Below are 21,380 nucleotides of genomic sequence, written 5' to 3' on the forward strand. Positions count from 1 at the left end.
TATTAATAAATTGATTAATATTTTAATATGATGAGACAATAAGTTTTTTTTAACAGAGAGAGACTCACTTTAAGGTTGTGCTGGGAAAGAGTTGTCCTGGTCCGATATATTTAACTGGGCAGTGAGTAAATAAACAGTTCAAATATTTCCAAGAGTAGATTCGAATTTTAGACCGTCACATAGGTTTCATGTAGGCCTAACTGAAAATAAACTCTAAACGTTTAGTTTAATGCTTATAGCCAAGGTGCGAAAAGTTTTGAAAAACGGTCTTAGATTCGATTTTGATACTAACGTATCGAAAAGAAGAAATCATTAGTACCTAAATAAATTTGACGAGACAACTACCGACAAATGTACATTTCCATGCTTAAAATTTAAAGTATTGTTATAGCAGAACACGGAATTCGAACCTATTATTCATCCGCGAAACAAACTGGGAGAAAACGTTAATCATTTTGTTGAGAGAAAACATTTCATTCATAGATAGGAAAACGGAATACGGGCCCGCAACACAGGAGTTGGGGGGGGGGGCATGAATGAGATAGGGAGCCAAGTCATTAAAAATTCTTTTACAAATATCTATATTATAATATTTGTATTAATAATATCATTTTGTATTGGAGGGGCCATGAAAAGTTTAAGGGGGCCAGGCCCCCTGGCTCCCCTCTAGCTACGGGCCTGATAGAATAACTGTGACTAGAATTAGGATAAATGCGACATTAGCCAGCCAATTTAATTACGAAAATTAGTTTCTAATATTATTACATATGCTATTTTGAATTAGAATGTTTTTACAGAGAGTAATTGCAAAGAATAAGACACTAGGGAATATAGATAACATTTTTAGCTGCAATATTGAATTATCAATTCATACATAAAGATTTGTCGTCATTACATTCAAATATCCAATACTGGCCCATTCAATTCTTGTTTCTCCGCAATTTTATGACGGTACACATTTAACAAGAATCTACATAAGTTCATGATTTTATAAATGTTTTTCATATAAAATAATTTTTATCCGACTTAATAAAACTTAAATAAGCAGAAAATAATTTCAAAACATTGAAAAGAAGAAAATCAATTTAAAAAGCGCCAAAATGTTATTATTTTCATTTGAAAGAGATTGAAGTCCGTGCCAACTCAAACACATGATTACCTAATATAAAATTATAATATGAATGGTAATTTTATTAGGTACTAATTGTTTGGCTTTGCAAGGCAACTTTTATTTTCTTCTCTTTAACCCTTTTCGAAAGTAACTTAATACTTTTCTAAAGTCTAACTTTCTACTTTATTGTTACCCAAGAAGGTTAGATATACATTATGTCAAGAAAGTATAATTGGTCAATAAAACAAAAAGATATGCATATCAAATTTATTGTATAGCTCTCAAAGTAGGTCTCTTCCAAAATAATATACTTATGCTAACGAATAATCCAATCATCAAACAATTTTTGAAACGCATTTTCCGGAATCGACTTTAGTAGGCCTATTCGTAGGGAATTGTCTTTTATGTTTCTATCGATTGAAAACGGGTGCCTCGAAGTGGTAATTTGAGTTCTGAAAAAAGAAAAAAGTCGACCAAGCCAGATCAGGGGAATACGGTAGTTGTTCGAGAAGGTTTGTTGACATATTGCTTCCGATACAATGAACCGCAAGACATATTGCTTCAGATACAATGAACAATGAAAATACGTGCACTATATTGATGTTATATGTGAACATATCCATAACATACATACATACATACCACACACATTATATATATGTTCACGGGTCGAATTAAGAACCTCCTTCTGTTTTTTAATTCACCTAAAATACGTATAAGTTAATACAGATGAAATTGATAAGAGAAATTTCACTTTTCTATTGTTAAATGTATTTCCATTATTATTATTTTATCAACATTCATTTTACATAGATACCTGGCATATCTCATTTATGAAAAAAAAAAAGTATTTTTGTCTTTCATTAGATGGTTGCATGAGAGCAGAGCTTTTAAGGGTGACTATAGAAAATCTGCTTTACATTGTGAAAAAAATTTAAATCTAAGTTTTAAGTCCCACAGTTATGTTGCCTAGGCTAAAGGAGAGGTGATGATGAGAAATGAATAAAATGGTGGAATGAAGAAAGTATGAGGAAACGGGAGAATCCCGAGAAAACCCACGCACACAATGTTTGTCCACCACAAAGTTCACTTGTTGCGAGCTGGAATCTAACCAAAGACCCCATGCACCAGAGGTGAACGCTCTACCACTGAGCCACCGCGGTGTTTTACATTGGGTGATATCAATAAAAATAAGTAACTACTCCTGAGAAGTCCTGCTCGAGAATCGGAGTAACTACACCTGGAGTAATCTCCTCCCTCAATTTCGTATCAATAAAACAAGCCACTACTCAGGTCTAGTCTTCTCCAGATTTATGAACGTTTACTCGCGCTTCCTCTGCACGTAGCACTGAGTCGTATCAATAAAAGAAGTGATTATTCATTTCTCCCATTCATCGCGCAGTCATTTCGTTGTTTTTAACCTATGGCGTAGTATCTTAAAAGCCATGAAACGGGCAAGTAGCAACGATAGCTTCAACCAAAGTGCATTTGTGGATATTTTAAAAGAGTTTCCAATGGTACATTCAAAGTCACAGCTACCAGAAAGTAAACGAAGGAAAGCCGAAACTTTGAAGGTAATTACAGTGAAATGCAACGAAATATCAAATACATCTACGACTGAGACACAAATTCAAAAGAGAATCTTTAATATTCGAGCGAGAATAAAACAAAAATAAAAAAGAAGAAAAAATAAAAAAAGGAAAGAAGAAAGTAATACTGAAACCATGGGAATGAACCTATTTGAGCTGATGGATGTTGATTGGAATCCAGCAATATCAAGATTAACACGACAAGCACATATCACGTGTTGTCCAAGGTCTTTGTAGATTGTTTGGCTTTAAGAACGAAATCAGACACTTGGCTCCTTTGTTTTCTTTTTAAAAGAAGTCCAGCCACCCACGTCATAAATCACGTCCATCTGATTGCATTTTCCACACCATACGTGTCCCCTTTCGCCTTGACATAAACAATATACATTCTTATGTATACACTCTTTCTATCAACGTTGAGTTGAGTTGATTATTAGTTTAACGTCCTTTTCAGTAGCGTGCCTATATGAGACAGAACCCACTGATTAACGTGGAATCCAAACCACATGAGCTCCTGCCGGGAATCGAACGCGGGTCTTCTATGCCAAAGGCATGTACGCTAACCGCTTAGCCACGAAATAGCTCTTCCTATTAACGTATTACTCTTCAAAATACTAGGTTTCTTTAATGCCACTTGTATATAGTCAAGTGCTCCGATAGCACCCGGAAATGTATATTGTTCTTGCCACTCTGCCTTTGCTGTTTGTATATTACGCACACTTCCGAAAACAATCCATTTTCAGGTAGTCATAGATAGTACTTTGAGCCACACCAGAATCCCCTGACATTCCGACCTGGAATCCCGGATCGCTCACGTAACGCAAGAAAACCAAGGGCACCGATTTCTCTGTAAATTTGGGGGGAGAGGGCATTCAGATGCAGAAGGTATGTATATCGGGATTTTAAGACAAATTGCACTCTAATTATGCCAAATATTGTATATTCATAAATACAATAGGGGCCCACATGAGCTTTGGGGGGCCCGGGCCCTCACAGGATCGGCGCCCTTGAAGAAAACCCTTTTCATCATTACGTAGTCCACCACCCCGAATTTCGGTTGATTCTCCTTAAAAAATGTTGTGCTAATCACTACATTTTCTTTCATAAACTTATAATGCTTTTTGTAATTTCCATTTCCAACATTTCTATGCAGTTTATAAATTTTTCTACGTAGTAAAACAATCATATACTCTGCCATATTTCGCACGGAGTCACCTATTTAGCTTGCTCCACAAATTTGGAGAAGTTACTAGCATCACAGAGGAGTCTTTGATTTTTATTGATATCAAATGCGTAGTAGTTACTCGGCTCGAGAATAGAGGTGTGGTTACTTCAAAAGGGCGGGGCTTCTCCGAGGTCAGCCGAGACGACTAGTGCTCAGTTCTCTTTTTATTGATACCAATGCGAGTAACTACTTCAAAATTGGGCGTAATGAGTAACTTCTCCGTTTTATTGATATCACCCATTATGTTTTTTGTTTGCTAAGAATTTAAGATTGTTAATTGCTTATTTATTTGGTCTAGGAATTAATTCGTGCGGTTTTTAATAAAAATTGAAGCTTTATTTCAAAAACAAAGTAAATGAATACGTTAACAAAAATATTGTCCATCGCTAGCCACTACTTTCTCCCATCTTTCAGGCAATTTACGGATTCCGTGTCGAAAGAATTCCTCATCTTTTGACGCAATCTAATCAAAGATCCATTTTTCGATATTTTCTGAAGAAGTGAACCGCTGTCCAATCAAATCGTTATTCATGCAATCGATCAAGTAGTAGTCAGACGGAGCAGTGTCTGGTGAATATCGCGGGTGGAGTAACACTTTCCATCCGACATTTTCCAAATAGGTTTTGACCGGTTTTGCGACATGTGGTCGAGCGTTATCATCTTGATAAATAAGTTTATTATGCCTGTTATTCCATTCTGGTCGTTTTCAGGCCAGAGCTTGCTTCAAACGCATTAATTGTTGTCGATAGCGGTGTCCATTAATAGTTTCACCAAGTTTCAGAAGTTTATAGTACACCACACGTTTCAAATCCCACCATATATACAGCATAACCTTTGCACAATGAATATCTCGTTTCGGTTGTGAAGGACCTGGTTCACCTTGCTTCACCCAGGCCTTTTTCGTTTAGGATTCTCGTAATGAATCCACTTCTCATCACCAGTTACAATTCGATGCAAAAATCCCTTCCTTTTCTGTCTTTGAAGCAGCAATTCGCAAACGGTTTTTCTTCTTTCAACGTCTTTCTTTTCAATTCATGTGAAACCCAATAAGACATCTTTTGAATCATTCCTATGGCTTTGAGACGTTTGGAAACTGTTGTTTGCTCAACTCCAAATGCTTCTGCAAGTTCGTCCTGCGTTTGACACGAATCCTGATCAAGCAATGCTCTCAATTCTTCATCTTCAAATTCTTTTGGCTGTCCAAATTGCTTTTGGTCTTCCAAGCTGAAATCACCACCTTTAAACCGTGCAAACCACTTCTGACACGTTCGCTCAGCTAGAGCATGGTCACCAAACACTTCCACTAAAATATGATGACTTGCGGTAGCACTTTTCTTCATGTTAAAGCAATGAAGAATAACTCCCCGCAAAAACACTTTATCAGGCACAAAATGCGCCATTTTCAGTTGAAGAAAAAATGTTGTTGTTTCCGCTTCAAGCAACTGACATATACTAAACAAGATGCTCAATGACAGTAGTTTTCAACGCATGTTTGGATCAACGAAACTATGGGACAATAAGCTAGTTACGCCATCTTTTGTAAAACCGCACGAATTAATTCCTAGACCAAATAGTATACATTTAAGTGTTACGTGGCTGACTATTGGGGGATGGCTGTCTACTGGGACATTTTCTTTATATTATATTATCTCACTTCTTCAGGTCTTTTTCAGATATTGTTGTGTAATGAATCGAATCACACCAACTGGAGAACATTGGAATCACAGTGATGGAAATGGTTGTTCATTTCTGCATCATGGTAATTTCAGTTTTCAACCTTACGGTACGTGTTTTATTTCTTTTCTTTTTTGAAAATCTTGTTAAATTTGACACTTGAGGTAGGCTGAATATGACAAACGAACATTGAATGTTGAACTTTTAATGATGTCGGTGAGGTTTAAAATCGGTAAATGCGAAATATTATATCTATCTATCTATCTATCTATCTATCTATCTATCTATCTATCTATCTATCTATCTATCTATCTATCTATCTATCTATCTATATATATATATATATATATATATATATATATATATATATATATATATATATATATATATACAGGGGTGGATCCAGGACGGATTTCTGGGAGGACGGTGGGTTGTTATACGGCTACTTAGAGCTACTTTTAAACAGTCTCATACTCTGGGATGAGTTTTATTTATATATATAAAATAAAAAACTTCCCTCATCAGGGGGGAAGGCAATTGCTCCGAGCGACCCCTGGATCCGCAAATATATATATATATATATATATATATATATCGCACATCCGGTGGAAGAGTGTTAGAAGTGAACGAATGAAAATTTTGAGTTCCTCATCGCTCAAAAGAGAATATAAATAGAGAAGCGAGCTCTACCTGGTGGTATTTTCGCAGAAACGTAACTAAACCAATTAACCCCTAGATGGCAGAAATAACAGTATTCCAGGGAGTGATTTTGATACAATAAGAAACTTCTAAAAGTCATGTTCAAACAAATGTGTATTTTTGACTTGTAACAGTCATTCACCGGGTATGCGATATATAAATTCTAGTATGAGATGTATAAATATGTCCATCTTAAACTGAGCCTAACAGATGTGTGAATTGCCATCATAACTTCAATGATCATATATTCATCCTTTGCGTTCCAATGACATCCATGTGGGTGTTATAAATATTCTGAAGAAGCAAAATACCACTAACATTCATGGGGATGTCATGAAAAGATATCCTTTGTTATTGATCGTATTAATCGTGGAGATCATGAATTTTTTTTAGTGGATGCAAGGCACGAGTTAGTTCTACTATTTCTCCTTAGGTGACAGCACCATACTAGCAGAAAAGGAAAAAAAATTGTCTCACACGGGAGGGTCCCACAATTTAGAGACCTGCACGGGCTGAATTTTTCGGTCCGAGCCCAATCCAGCTCGAATATACCTAGGCCCGGCCCAGCCCGGGCCCGAAATGTTTTGGAGATTTTCGGCCCGAGCGCTGCCAGGCCCGATAACCTTTTCAAAATTCTTGGCCCAAGCCCGGCCCGATAAATTTTAAAAGTTTCACTTTGTAACATTTTTCACGGGCACACTTCTTCAACGTTTGCCTTCATTCTAATTATCGTTTAACGAAAGTCAATAATTATTAAAGATTTGCAATTAATTGGCCCCAGTCCGGCCCGATCTGAAGAGAAATCAGTGTCGACCCGCCCAAGCCCGGCCCGGCCCGGCCCAAAAAAATAACAGTCGGCCCACCGAAGTCCGCCCCGCGGGCGGGGTCTCACTTTAGGCCTCAGGCCGAGTTCGGCCCGTGCAGGTTTCTACCACATGTTGTCGCTTAAATCTGATTGCCGCATAGCACATCTGATAGAACATAATAAGAAATGAACATGAGGAAAATTTAAGGTGCTATGGACCAGAAGGATAGGAGCTACGGGGATTCAAAATTTGAACATCCAAAGAATTATATCATGGAATTATGTACGTTTAAAGTAAATATCTTGAAAACCAATAAAGCAATCAAAACAGAAGTTGCAGAATATAATGAGAACAAAATGCGTTATCGAAAACCACAAACATTGTTGCCATAGATGAAGCAGTGTTGCCAACTCAGCATAAACATATTTTGTTTGAAATAGCACTATACACAAGTTGCACAGATTTGAAATGCACTATTATCACTAAACATAACAGTGAAGTGTAGTGGTACAGTGTTGCACACTATTGGAGTTGCATGTGTATTGTTTCTATGTGTATATTGCGAATATTGTTTGCTACGTTAACATGTATTATAACAAATTCTGATGTCACTTTGCTGTAACGTCATTTTAGATTATGCCAGGTGCGCAATATTATCTACAGAATGAGATTCATGTTTTTTAAATTAATATATTGGTGTACGATTTATTTAAGAAAAAGAGTCCATGTTTTGGAAACTCGGAGGAAATTTTCCCTGTTCTTCCAAATGACGATCCTGGCACGTCGAAAGTTAGCATGACTTTTAAAATTTTATTTTACGGGACGTCGAATTACATATCATAGTTATGGGTATCTCATACGGTAGATTCTGGTATTACATTACTGGTATATTATTTTTCTATTTATGGTTCAAATATTTGTAATTAAAATTCACTCGCTCGAAAGTCTTCTCAACTAAAATCAGTAATACTTGGAATATGTATGTTAAATTGTCTATAAGAATTTTGAGGTGCAAATAGCATGGATGAAAATTTGATCATGTGTGACAATGTAGGCAACAGTTAAATAAGAACAGCTGATATGAATCACATAGAACATACTCAATGTAATATTTGAAAATATATTATGTTATCGCCAAGTGATCTTGCGTGCATTTCAAGTTTACAAATTTAACATTAGTATATCATCCACGACTTTCTTCGTTTCAGTTGTAATACGTAGTGAGTATTTGTATATTCGTAGCTGAGCATTCAGTCACTCTCTTTCTTGGATCCAATGAGGACTAATGCTTTACAATTGGGCACAATTTCTTCTCCTGTCATTCCAGTAGCAACTGAAGTAATAACTCAAAACAACACATGCAATATCCATCCTTGAAAATGTTCATCATCATCAAGATTATTTAGTGTAAGTGACTGCCGATATTCTTCTGTCCCACACGAAACATCCCATAATCCTCGAAGGACTCTTGTTCAATATTAAAATTTCTGGAATCAAAAAAATTTAACCTAAAAAACGTAGTCTGATTGAGTTCATGTTTTGTATCACTAAATAGTCAAATTTCTTTCTTAATCATCTTTTGCTATATCAGCAGCGTTTGTGCAGACATCACAGGAGAAAACATTATAAGTGATTTAGTATACTGTGCAACCCTTACACATGTGCGTCGCATTTTTCGTCAACAGAGTTAGGAGGTATTCTCACAAATACGGTGGTTTCAACTTCTCTCAAAGAGAGTACGTTACCACTTGGCTCATCTAGAAAGCCTTGGCTGATTAAGATCTTGATAACTTATATACGCGATAACTTACAATATACACCTGATTAGCCATATCAATTGTCACACGTGGCAACGAAGCCTATCTGTTTTACTTTTAAAAGACATGAACAATTTATGGAATAGATAAATTATCGTATAATGAGGCACAAAAATGTATTCTACATATGTCACATTCTTCTTGTGATATTTCTTCCATGGATGTGCCTGTCTGTAGATTTTATTCTTGCACTGAGTAATCAAACTACGCAAGATCGTCGGCAATCAACTTCTTTTTCCACATCAATAGGTACCTCATTCCAGCGAAGTTCATAAAAATCCTATCACACGAATAGTTTCTTCAAGTAATAAACACAAAACTATCATGCTTTAATGGATTTGAATTAATCCAGAAAGAAACGACTAAAAATAAATCAATTTCTTTGCTTTCATTGCGTTCACCGAGGTGCAGGGAACCCAAACTCGAAACGAGTAGTGCATAAATAGTCGGACTAACATTTTGGAAAGAGGTACGTCGTTTTCGGCTAGTCTTCACACAACATTATGTAGTGAAGATAGTGATAAATTTAGTGTAACAGATGGCATATTCAACACCCAATTTCTCAAGGGACCAACCACTGTTGCCACACTTGGTACAATTGTACCAAATTCAGCCCTTTTTGTCATTCATCGGCCCGTTGGTACCACGCTGGCATTTTCAGCCCCTTTTGTGAAAAAGTTGGTACAATTCTACCCAATTCAGCACCATTTAACAAATACTTGTCACATTTTCAAAAGTGTCAGTAAGACTTTTCCTACATCTTACGTTACTCATACTGTGTGATGTCATGAGGAGTGAACTCAGAGATGATTGATTTCTTTCTCGTTTTACATATATTTTTTCATATATGGCCATAATACCGTTTTGATTTATGGTCACTTTGAAATAGAGGCGCGTTTGGTTGCCTTGCAATACATACCTAAGATGATAACTGTTTTCTCTTAATATGTGGCCTCTGTTATACTTCCTACGTCCGAGAAAAGTTTCATCTACTTCCACGGTTGTTTGGGATCCTCCCAGCGGTGTAGCAATAGGGTAGGCAGTGTAGGCATTGACTACGGGCGCAGGACGTTTCGGTATATTAGAGGGAGCCCCATGTTTTTGATTAAAAAAATACAAATTATATAAATGGAGCCCCAAGTGTTCGTGGTCTTCACTTTCAAACATGGCAAGAATAAAAATTCCTTCCCCCTTCTCTCGCAGTTTATTACATTTGTGCATCAAATTATTGGCACTACTGTAAACTCGTCGAGGTTATAGCACCGTTTGATTAAGAAATTAATCCTCCTGGTAGTTAATTATTACCGTATTAATACGATACCAGTCCTATATTACATGTACTGAGCTTACTAACTATAAATAAAATTCCCCTGCGCAACAGGCTTTCAACAATAACGACAAATTCTCCAAGCACCAAAGGTTGGGCAAACCGGGCAACTGCCAAACGAGCACCCGAAAATAAATTTTCGAACATATTTTTTAAAACCACTGTAATAAAATGTAAAATATAGGCAAGGGGGGGGCAAATACTCATTGGCAGGGTGAAAATTATGCCTTCGTCCCCTCCTGATGAGCTGATCTTGACTGAGATGAAGTAGTGTTAAATAGATGAGGACGATACTGACCTATTTAAGCTCTAATCTCAACATTATTGGAGAGTAATAATTAGCTGATCTTCTTAAATACCGATTGGAATATTACTTACAGCATTTTTGTAGACGTGATAAATTTTTTTTCTTTTTTGCAGTTAGCGAATTTTTAGTCCTGTTTTAGCGGAAAGAAAAATCTCATATTGTCAACACTGCCCAAAGCTAGTCAAATGTGGGATTTGGCGTATACGCGTAAGTTAGAGATGGTCATACATTGGTGTATTAAATGGGTGAGGGGGCGTCAGTAGGTATTTTGCTTAGGGGCGCCAAAGGCCATTGTTATGCCAGTGGGTCCTGCTATTTGGATGTTTTTTTTAAATAATTTTTATAAAGAACACTTTCTTGATTTAGACTTGGAAGAGGGGGGGGGTTCTAGAACTTTACCTCTTTTAATTTCGTGTTATAGAGCCATGTATTACACTGATATAAAATAATGAATTCAGCCCTTTTTGTTTCAATTTGGTACTATTTTTCAGCCCACTCCAGAGCGAGGATTGTGGCAACACTGGGACCAACATCAGTACTTGTCATATCATTCAAATCGTACAAGTAGGAACTTGAGAAAGTAAAATTTCTCCATTTTATATTATTAATATTCTCTAATCAAATACATATTTACATTTTCCTTGATGAGATAGACATTGCTCACAACTCCTCAACGATAGAAGTAGCACGCAACATATAAACGATACATCCAGAAACACAATTGACTTTGCTTAATTGAAGAAATAAAAAATTCGTAGTGTAAATATAGAACATACATACATAGCCATATCAAGAGATTTACTTCACTGCTTTTTTTTTTTAACAAAAGAGACACTGACCAAAGCTCTTTTTTATTTTTATTAATTTGTATTTTTTATTGAAGGCGTTGCACTCTGAATTTTCCACTTTCATTGTACTTTCATGCCTCGTACACTATTGAATGAATGAAGAAACATCTTTTTCTTACTTTCTAAATATACCTTTCTGTATATAAGGACACTATCCAAGAAACTAATCTTTTACACTCCCTGTACTCTACAGCTACCCACAGAGATAAACTCAGAAATCAACAACTCCCTGGGTTACCCTCAGATCGTTTCTTCTCGAAATCTATTCTCTAATTTGGTATACAATACTCAGCTTGACATGCGCAAGTTTCTATTCTAAACCCAAATAAACCAATCGGGATTGCTCAGAGACATTGACCTATTACTCTTATTTTCTATGTGGTATCAGTTTGGGAAGTTAGTTATAATTGAGCGAAGTTGACGTCTAAAATTCTACATTTTTACTCTGACAAGAATGGCAGGCTACGCAAAGGATATTAATCAATTTATGCCGCTGCTGCATTACTTCTGGACACATGGAATAATTTTAGAACCTGACACACCTACTTGTGGTTAAAATAAATCTCGAAGGTGCTTACAATTCTACACTCATTGATCGCCTTATTATTCAAATGTTAAACTTTCATTCGTTTCTCGTTTAACACGTTATACACATAACTGATTAGCTTAATGTACAATAACTCTGAAATATAAAAACCAGATACAGTTTACAAATGGACGTCATTATTAATTCCCGAAAACTCTAGTATCTACCCGATATTGTTCAACATGCATAGTATGCCTCTCTTCAAGCTCCGAATATGATTGGAATGTAACAGTATTGCGATGAGATTCTAACTTGCGCCAAAATAGAAGAACAGAAACCAGTCTTAGAAGACATTCTACGAAAGCTCCAAATATGAAACTATAAGTTTGTATTAACTTAATGAGGCGAAATCTACTTGAACACTATTCGCCTGGAACTCTCTTTAGTTACAAATACACCTCATAATTAATAATATCCTTATTCAACCTGTAACTACTACACAATATTTTGGCTTTGGATTTTTAGTGTTAATTGAAAACATTATCACGCTTCCGTGTCGGGTGCTTCAGTAGAGACACTTTGAAGTGATGTATTACGTCTGTCGTTGGCATTAGAGAACATCCAATCAAATTTCAATTTAATGTATCGACTTGAACTCGAATATGACGAAATTCTACTTTCTACAGTGTATTCTACCTAAACGTGTCAGTAAATTCCATATCCGTTTATAAGCAACAACGCATTCAGCTATCTTTCTCTAGTCAAAGAACCACTGTATAAACTTCAGTGTTACTATAAGATGCAGAATGAATTCCTTTCCTTGCGAAAGCTTATTCTAATAGAATAAAATTCCTCTTACAACGTGTGAACTGCATGTTATTACTGTTATCTAAAGTACAACTCTTTTACACTAGAAATAAGGAAATATAACATCTCTGTCAAAGACAGTTACCTTGGATTTATCAAGTGTATTTTGATATTCGTCTTGGTTAAGTCAACTCTAGTGAAGTCGAAGATTTCCATATTACTGTATAATGCGCCTTACACTAGTCTTCCTAACGTGGTGGAACTTGATTAACCAATAGTCAAAAATTTAAAACACTTAGCATCAAATATGAGATATACATATGGAAACAACATATTCAATTCTACACTCCGAAGCTATTTTAATACTACTTGTGCTTGGAAACAACATTATATGGATGGCTCTCTAATAACAGCTGGAATCTTCATCTTCACAATTAATTACACAGAGAAACATAAACTTCCAAGAATCGCATCAATTTCAATAGGTGTTGCTTCGCGCATTAAACTAGACTAGACTAAAATATACATTCAATAGATTCTTACAGTCGTTGGGACTTTAGCTTTAGTGTTCTACAAGGTATATAAGATGAGATACAGAATTTGTTAAGATATTGTGATGCAAAAAATCAAATTTTGTGAAGAAATACGAAAATACATCTACAAATACATTGCAACATGGTTGACAAATAAGCTTATGGTTTATAGTAATCGGACCACAATTAACAATTTTTCAAGAACACTTGGTAAGTCTTCCTTCATCCCTGCCTAGAAATCTTGGTTAATCTTTCTAAAATTGAAGATGGGATATCTTGTGTTAGTGTTGAACTATTGAGTTTCAGGAAACCTTTAAACTACAGTATGGAGAATTTGTAATTAGGAAAGGGCTTTTCGGTTACAAATATATTATTATTCAACATGTTTACTTCCTGCTGATTTATCAAAACAATTTTATATTTACTTGTATATGCCAACTTTTGGTTTCTCATAACTGTCCTTGCCGTAAGAAATCATTCGCTTGCATTTTGAAATTCATTTAGCACGATTATATTTAGTAATATCATGCATTGGGCATGATATGCTGAATTCAGTGTTGTCCATTATAAATAAAATTTCGTAATTGTTTCATGATATTTTGTCAGTTCTTTCAGTCTGCGTCCGGAGTGCCTAATCTACTTCTAACCCAGTTCTTGTACCAATTTATACTGCGATATAATACTTCATGTACCTTTAAACATTTTGTCTAATGTAATAATGTATTAAGCAATACTAACAAGGGACATCACCCAATTGTTCGGCTCCGATTTCAGTGAAGTTTTTCTACCTGATAGAGGATATATGTGTATTATTTGTGATGACAGAAATTTTTGCCATGGTGCATGTTTTCTATTTTTTTAATAATTTTTAAGAATTGTGGTTATTAGAGATTACTGCAGAAGTCCCTTACTAACCTTTGTAAACGAAGCGTTAATGAAAGAACAACCACGTAGATACATATAAGGCCTAGGGAGAAGTTGTATGGTAGGTATGACCTTGACGGCAGCCATCTTGAAAGCCGCCATTTTGAATTAAAGTGAAGTTTGAAAAATGAAAACCATAGCATGTGACACCTGATTTTAATAGGAAAGTTTCCCAAAAAGCCAATGGTATGCTTACTTTTGTTCTATAGTTAACTAGTATGAATTTAGGATTGCTTCTAATGAGCACCAAACGTCCATTATTCGGTTTTCAAATTGGCAACACTCCTAATTTTCACCGTATGTTTTAAGGTTCCAACTGCCACTTTGCAATTGTTGTTATGGCTCATGTTTTCTAAATTTATTAAATTTTTTTAAGAGTTGCGATTTGTCAATTCATAAATAGTGTTGGGATAAGCATCCAGCAATCTTTCTGAATTTTGAAGACTTGCAATGTAACTTTTTATTTTAAACGAGAATACATGAAGAACCAATGGACCTATGTGACGTAAAGAAATACAAATGAAATTATAACAAAATGGTGTTATACGAACACAAGATTATCAGGAAATGTAGCCTACATGTTGCGCAAACGACAAACAATATTTTTTTTTATAAATACAACTTTAAAGGAACAGCAGCAGTGATAGAAAATATCAAAGAGGCATAATATGACTATTCCCAAAACATAGTTTTTACCATGAACATAATATGAAAACAGGTAACTTATTTATAAAGAGATGTACGTTAATTGAGTTTCCAATCAATACTGATTATAACAAGCAGGAATCATCTACAACAATCGCTAAAAAAGGAATGACTTTTTGTCTGACTAGCTAAAAAATTTCCATAGAAAATAAATAAAAACATATACAATAAAGAAATAAATATAAAACAAAAACAAAAGACCCTTGATTTACACAAAAATAATATTTCGCTTTCCTTTTTGAAGTGAATTTTCATTTGATATTTTGTCTCATCTTCGTCTTCGGTATTGCAAAGTTGGAGTTGTTTCGTTGTGCGATGATTCATGTCAGTAAACGAGTTTTTGAAGGACAGGTATAGGGAATAAATAATTACATGGGAAGTCTGCAAAATTCAGAAAGATTGCTAGATGCTTATCAACACTATATATTAACTGACAAATCGCAACTCTTAAAATAAAATGTAATGAATTTAGAAAACATTAGCCATGGCAATAATTGCAAAGTGCCAGTTGGAATCTTAAACCATACGTTGAAAATTAAGAGTGTTGCCAATTTGAAAGATCGAATAATGGACGTTTGGTGCACATTAGAAGCAGTACTAAATTCATACTAATTAACTATAGAACAAAAATAAGCATACCATTGGCTTTTGGGGAAAATTTGCTATTAAAATGAGGTGTCATGTGCTATGGTTTTCATTTTTTAAACTTCACTTTAATTCAAAATGGCGGCTTTCAAGCTGGCTGCCGTCAAGGACACCCTTACCGTATCTCTTCTTTCTAGGCATAATATGTATTACCGAAGCTTTTATCCATTTATTATCATTAATACGCGGGTTAGAAGCGGATGTAAGGGACTTTCACACGTAGTAAGTGAACAATTAAATGCCTGTAACTTTTCACCAAATGGGTGTATCTCAAAAGTAGCTTAACCATTGTCTTCCTGATTAAATTTTATCCCGGAATTATGTATCATATTACCCTATTCCTACTTAAAAAAACTTGACCTTAATTCACAGTGGCGGATTTCAAGACGGCTGCCGTCAAGGTCATACCTACCATACAACTTCTTCCTAGACCTTATATGTATCTACATGGTTGTTATTTCATTAACGATCCGTTTACAAAGGCTAGTAAGGGACTTCTGCAGTAATCTCTAATAACCACACAACAACTCTTAAAAATTATATAAAAAATTGAAAGCATGCACCATGGCAAAAATTTCTGTCATCAAAATAGTACATATAAGTACTCTATCAGCTAGAAAAATTTCATTGAAATCGAAGCCGGACAATTGGGTGATGTCCCTTGTATGCACACTAGGCTTACTTTATACTAGTAGGCTACTAGTAGTAGTAGTCTCACAGTCTCACTTAACTAGTAGACTTAATTTGACCATTATAATAAAATATTTTAATTATTGCAGATGCAGCTCGCAAGTGCAGTGCCCTGTGGTAAGTAACATGCCATAAAAAGTACTCGTCCACCGCAGTTAAATTGCCAAACTGTTCACTATTAATAGGGTATTAGATTGAAATCAAATCTGCTTCGAAAGTAATGAAACAAAGATCCTATAAATGGCATCATGTTCTGACACTCATAGGATTATGTCGATTACAAAGTATTATTTGTGTTGGTTATCGTTTTGTTACACGTGTAGTAGGTAGTATATACACACATCGTGTGACTCTTGCTATTTTCCTTCTACACCTATCTTGCTTCCGCAATATTTCTTAATTATTTCTCCATAAGTATTATCTTCTAAGATAATCTACAACTTGCTACATTCCTAATCTGTATGATTCATACATATTAATTGCTTCGGGATTGGGCTCATGTTTCACCCTACTTCTGGTAGGTGTATAAATAGATTGATTTTTTTTATTCAATCGACTGAATGTGTAGGGTAGAAATGAATTCAGTGCGTGGATATGTATTACAACTCTTGTACAACTACGTTGTGACAAGAGGGTAAATTGACCCTCACTTCGAAATTTTTCTCTTCTTTTATCATAGTGACTAATTGAAATGACTTTCGTGTAAGCTCTTTGCACAACAAATTGGGTACCCATAATATGGATTGTAATGTCGATCATAGGATTTACGTTTGTGAGTAGGTGGGGGCACCTGACACCCGATAGCTGAAAAATCGCTTTTTTTCAGAGCCTCCTGATAGCAAGGACTCAATTTTCCAGTGTTGCACGATACGTGATGCCCCCCGTACCGTCCAGCTATAGAAAATTGAACACCCCGAAAACTCGTTCCCTTTTATGACCCCTTTTTGGAGGTGTACTCGTTCTCTTTTATGATTCCTTTTTGAAGTGAATTCGTTCCTTTTATGACTACTTTTATCAACTTCTATATAACAGCAGAGATTACACAAGAAGGACTAAAAGTATTTTTGAACATAGCAGAGCTGATAAAAGAGTATAACTTATTTTCCAACCCCTACGTAACGTAGCAGAGAATACATAAGACTATGAACACATAGCAGATCATAATAGGGTGTACTCCATTCCTTTTATAAGCACTTTTTTCAACCCCTATTTTAACATCGCAGAGCTAATAAAAGACTATGAACACATTTTCCAACTCTTATGTAACATAGCACATATTATATAAGACTATGAACACGTAGCAGAGCTAATAAAAGAGTTTGGCTTATTTTTCCACCGTTTTTAAATAACAAAAAATTACATAAGACTATGAACACATTTTCCAAACCTTATGTAACATAGCCTAGGGGTGTACTCGTACCCTTTTATGAACACTTTTTTCAACCCCTATTTTAATATAGCAGAAACTACTGAAGACAATTAAAATATTTTCAACCCCTACGTAACACAGCAGAGATTACACAAGAAAGACTACAAGAATTTTTAACATAGCAGAGCTGATAAAAGAGTATGGCGTATTTTAAAAACTATTTAACATAGTACAGATTACATAAGACTATGAACACATATTACAAACCCCTATTTAATACAGCAGAAAATATGAACCAATAGCAGGACTGTATTCGTTCCCGCTGTTGGTCGCTTGATGTTTGTAAAACTATATGCAAAACCAGTTGATATTGTGATAATACAAGTGCATATGCCAACAACCAACCATGATGATAATGAAGTAGAAGTAATGTATGATCAGATCAGTGACACACTGCACCAGGAAAGAAGAGGTAAGGTCAACGTTATAGTAATGGGAGACTTCAACAGCGTAGTAGGGAAGGAACTGGGAATCAGTTAGTGGGACCATTTGGACTAGCTAGAAGAAACAAACGAGGTCAAATGCTTATCGACTTCTTTAGGCAAAATGATATGGTGGTGATGAATACGTGGTTTAAGAAGAGAAAAACCAAGCTGTACACGTGGAAAAGTCCAGGAAAAAAGAAACGCTACGAAATTGATTACATTCTTGTGAAGCAACGTTTCAGAAATTGTGTATGAGACGTGAACACACTGCCAGGAGCGGCATTGATTCGGACCACAATCTCCTGGTGGCGGAAGTGCAAACCTGGTTAAAGGCGATCAAGAAAAATGGGAAGAGAAATCGAAAATGGAACTTAGAGCGACTAAGAAATATCGACGATGATGTGAAAGAAGAGACTGAAGAAAAATTCTGGGCAATGGACGATGTGGTTGATAATATAAAGAATAGTTTGGAAAAAGTTAAACAGATTCTGCTTGGCACACTCCACAATAACATTGGCAAGATGAAAAGAGCACCGAGAAAACCATAGATAACTGAAGCAATGCTTAAGAAGATGGAAGAACGCAGAAGGGCAAGAAACACGAACATCAATGAATACAGAAGGCTGAATAATGAATTGACAAGAGGAACAGACAAAGCCAAAGAAATGTACATAGAGCAATCATGTGAAGAAATAATGGAACTTCAACGGTGTGGCAGATATAATCTGACGTACCAGAAAGCACAAGAGTTAGGATGAAAAGCTAACAAAAGTATACGAATGTTCGGCATCGAAGATCAAGAAGATAATGTAACCACTGACCATCAAAGTATCCTTAGAATTTGGGAGCAATACATAACAGATCTGTATGATCAGAAGAACCGCCTCAAGGATATAGCGATCGAAGCAGAGGAAGAGGATGATAAAAAAAACTCAGAATATTGAAAAGTGAAGTAGTACAAGCAATCAAAGACATGCGAAGGAGAAAGGCCACTGGAGACGACGACATACCAATAGGTTTGCTCAAGGGGTTAAGAGACAACGCAAGGAAAGCACTGACTTCACTTATTAACAAGATATACCTGAGTGGAGAATGGCAAAAGGATTTTCTTGATGTTACAATGATTGAATTGCCCAAGAAAAGGCAAGCAAAGGAGTGCAGTGATCAGAGAACCATTAGCCTGATTACCCACACTGGAAATATCATTGCACGCATACTGAACAGGCGGCTGGAAAGTAGGATAGCTGAGAGATCAGTTTGGATTCCGGAAAGGAAAAGGCACAAGAGATGCTATTGGATTGATGATAACTATATCAGAAAGAATTCTTGATGTAAAGGAAGGGTTGTGTTTGTGCTACATCGACTGGCAAAAAGCTTTTGACCGAGTCAATTGAATGAAACTTCAGAAAACACTTAAAGAAATCGGAGTCAACTGCAGATATCGACGACTCACTCGAAACCTGTACATACGACAACGAGTGAAGTTGCGCTTGAATGAAGGAGAAACCAATAGTGTGGAGATTGGAAGAGGAGTCAGACAAGGATGTAGTTTGTCGCCCCAATTATTCAACAGTTACAGTGAATGTTTAATGAAGGAAGCATTAATACTAATTAAAGACTTCACGATTGCAGGGGAGATCATTAACAAGATCAGGTATGCAGATTATACAGTTATAATAGCTAAAACCGAAGAAGGACAACCGAAAAGTCGAAAGTCATGAGAATATACCGTGAAAATACGCTCTTACGGATAAGACTAGAACAAACAGAACTTGAAGAGGTCGATAATTTCAAGTATCTGGGAAGTATTTTGACGAAAAAAGCTTGCTGTACCAAAGAGATTAGGTCAAGAATTGCCATAGCTAAACAACCATTCAACAAGCGAAGATCACTCTTAACTAGGAAGCTCAATATTGGACTTAAGAAGAAGTTGGTCAAGTGCTATATATGAACCATTGGACTGTATGGTTCAGAGACTTGGACATTACGGAAGTTAGAGAAGAAAAAATTGGAGAGTTTCGAAATGTGATGTTGGAGGAAAATGGAGAAGATAAAATGGACAGAGAGAGCAAGAAACGAAGATGTTCTAAAACGGATAGGAGAGAAGAGGACACTTCTACCTACCATCCTTGGTAGAAAGGCCAATTGGATTGGACACATCCTGCGAAGAAATTGTCTTCATCACACCTCCATAGAAGGAAAGATGGAAGGGAAGCGAGGAATAGGAAGAAGAGGAACAAATCTGATCGATGGTTTAAAATATAGGAGAAAATATTGGGACTTAAAAGAGGAAGCAGAAGATCGACAAAAGTGGAAGAAACATTTCCAGTCACAAATCTAATCTTGACAAAAAAGTCCTCATTAGCTCCAGGACCTGCCGAAAGGCAGCATACTTAATAATAATAATAATAATTCGTTCCCATTTATAAACCCCTATGTAACATAGTAGAATTTACACAAGCATTCATAAACTACAACACGTCCCAAAAATACTGACCAACGAGGTCAAAAGCCAAATATTTAAACCCAAATAGCTCGTAAATGGAGCCACATATTGGGGTGGTGTTTGCACATTTAGTCCTGGATTATGAACTACTACATGTCCCAAAAGTAGTGACCATTGAGCTCAAATATCAAATATTTAAACATGAATAAGTCGTAAACAGAGCCACATTATGATGTGTTGTTTCCAAATTTAGTAATAGGTAATCAAGTACTACATGTCACAAAAGTACTGGCTATACAGGACAAATGTCAAATATTTAAACGTAAATAACTCGCAAAGGAACAACGTATTGAGGTGGTGTTTCCAAATTTAACACAAATCACAACAACTAATACATGTCCCAAAAGTACTGACCATCGAGGTCAAAAGTCAAATATTTAAACCGGAATAACTCGGAAATGGAGCTACACATTGAGGTGGTATTTCCACATTTTGTAATAGAGCACCAACAAATACATGTCCAGAAACGAATGATCATCGAGGTCAAAGGTCACATATTTAAACCCGAATAAATCGCAAACACAGGAATGTATTGAGGTGGTGTTTCCAGATACCGTAACAGGTAATTAAGTACTACATGTCCCAAAAGTAGTGACCATTGAGTTCAAAGGTCAAATATTTAAACCCGAATAACTCGTAAATAGAGCACATATTGAGTTGGTGTTTCCATATTTAGTAATGGATCATCAACTGCTACATGTCCCAAAGGTACAGTCCATGGAGGTAAAAGCTCAAATATTAAAAGGTATATAGCTCGTAAACGGAGGAACATATTGAGGTGGTGTTT

The 21,380-nt window shown here is 35.9% G+C and overlaps 1 protein-coding gene across 1 annotated transcript in view; it reads left to right on the forward strand.

Annotated features, from left to right (window-relative positions):
- Positions 1 to 21,380, forward strand: part of LOC145686442 (trypsin beta-like) — a 194,683-nt gene that overhangs the window by 9,818 nt on the left and 163,485 nt on the right. Inside the window, exons 2-3 of the mRNA XM_081759746.1 lie at positions 5,599 to 5,708; positions 16,323 to 16,350. Coding sequence (XP_081615872.1) covers positions 5,655 to 5,708; positions 16,323 to 16,350 — 82 coding nt within the window. The 5' untranslated portion in view covers positions 5,599 to 5,654. The remainder of the gene's footprint in view (positions 1 to 5,598; positions 5,709 to 16,322; positions 16,351 to 21,380) is intronic.

Source organism: Thermobia domestica, chromosome 5 (assembly GCF_964235325.1).
Source record: "Thermobia domestica chromosome 5, izTheDome1.hap1.1, whole genome shotgun sequence".
Classification (NCBI taxonomy): Eukaryota; Metazoa; Arthropoda; class Insecta; order Zygentoma; family Lepismatidae; genus Thermobia; species Thermobia domestica.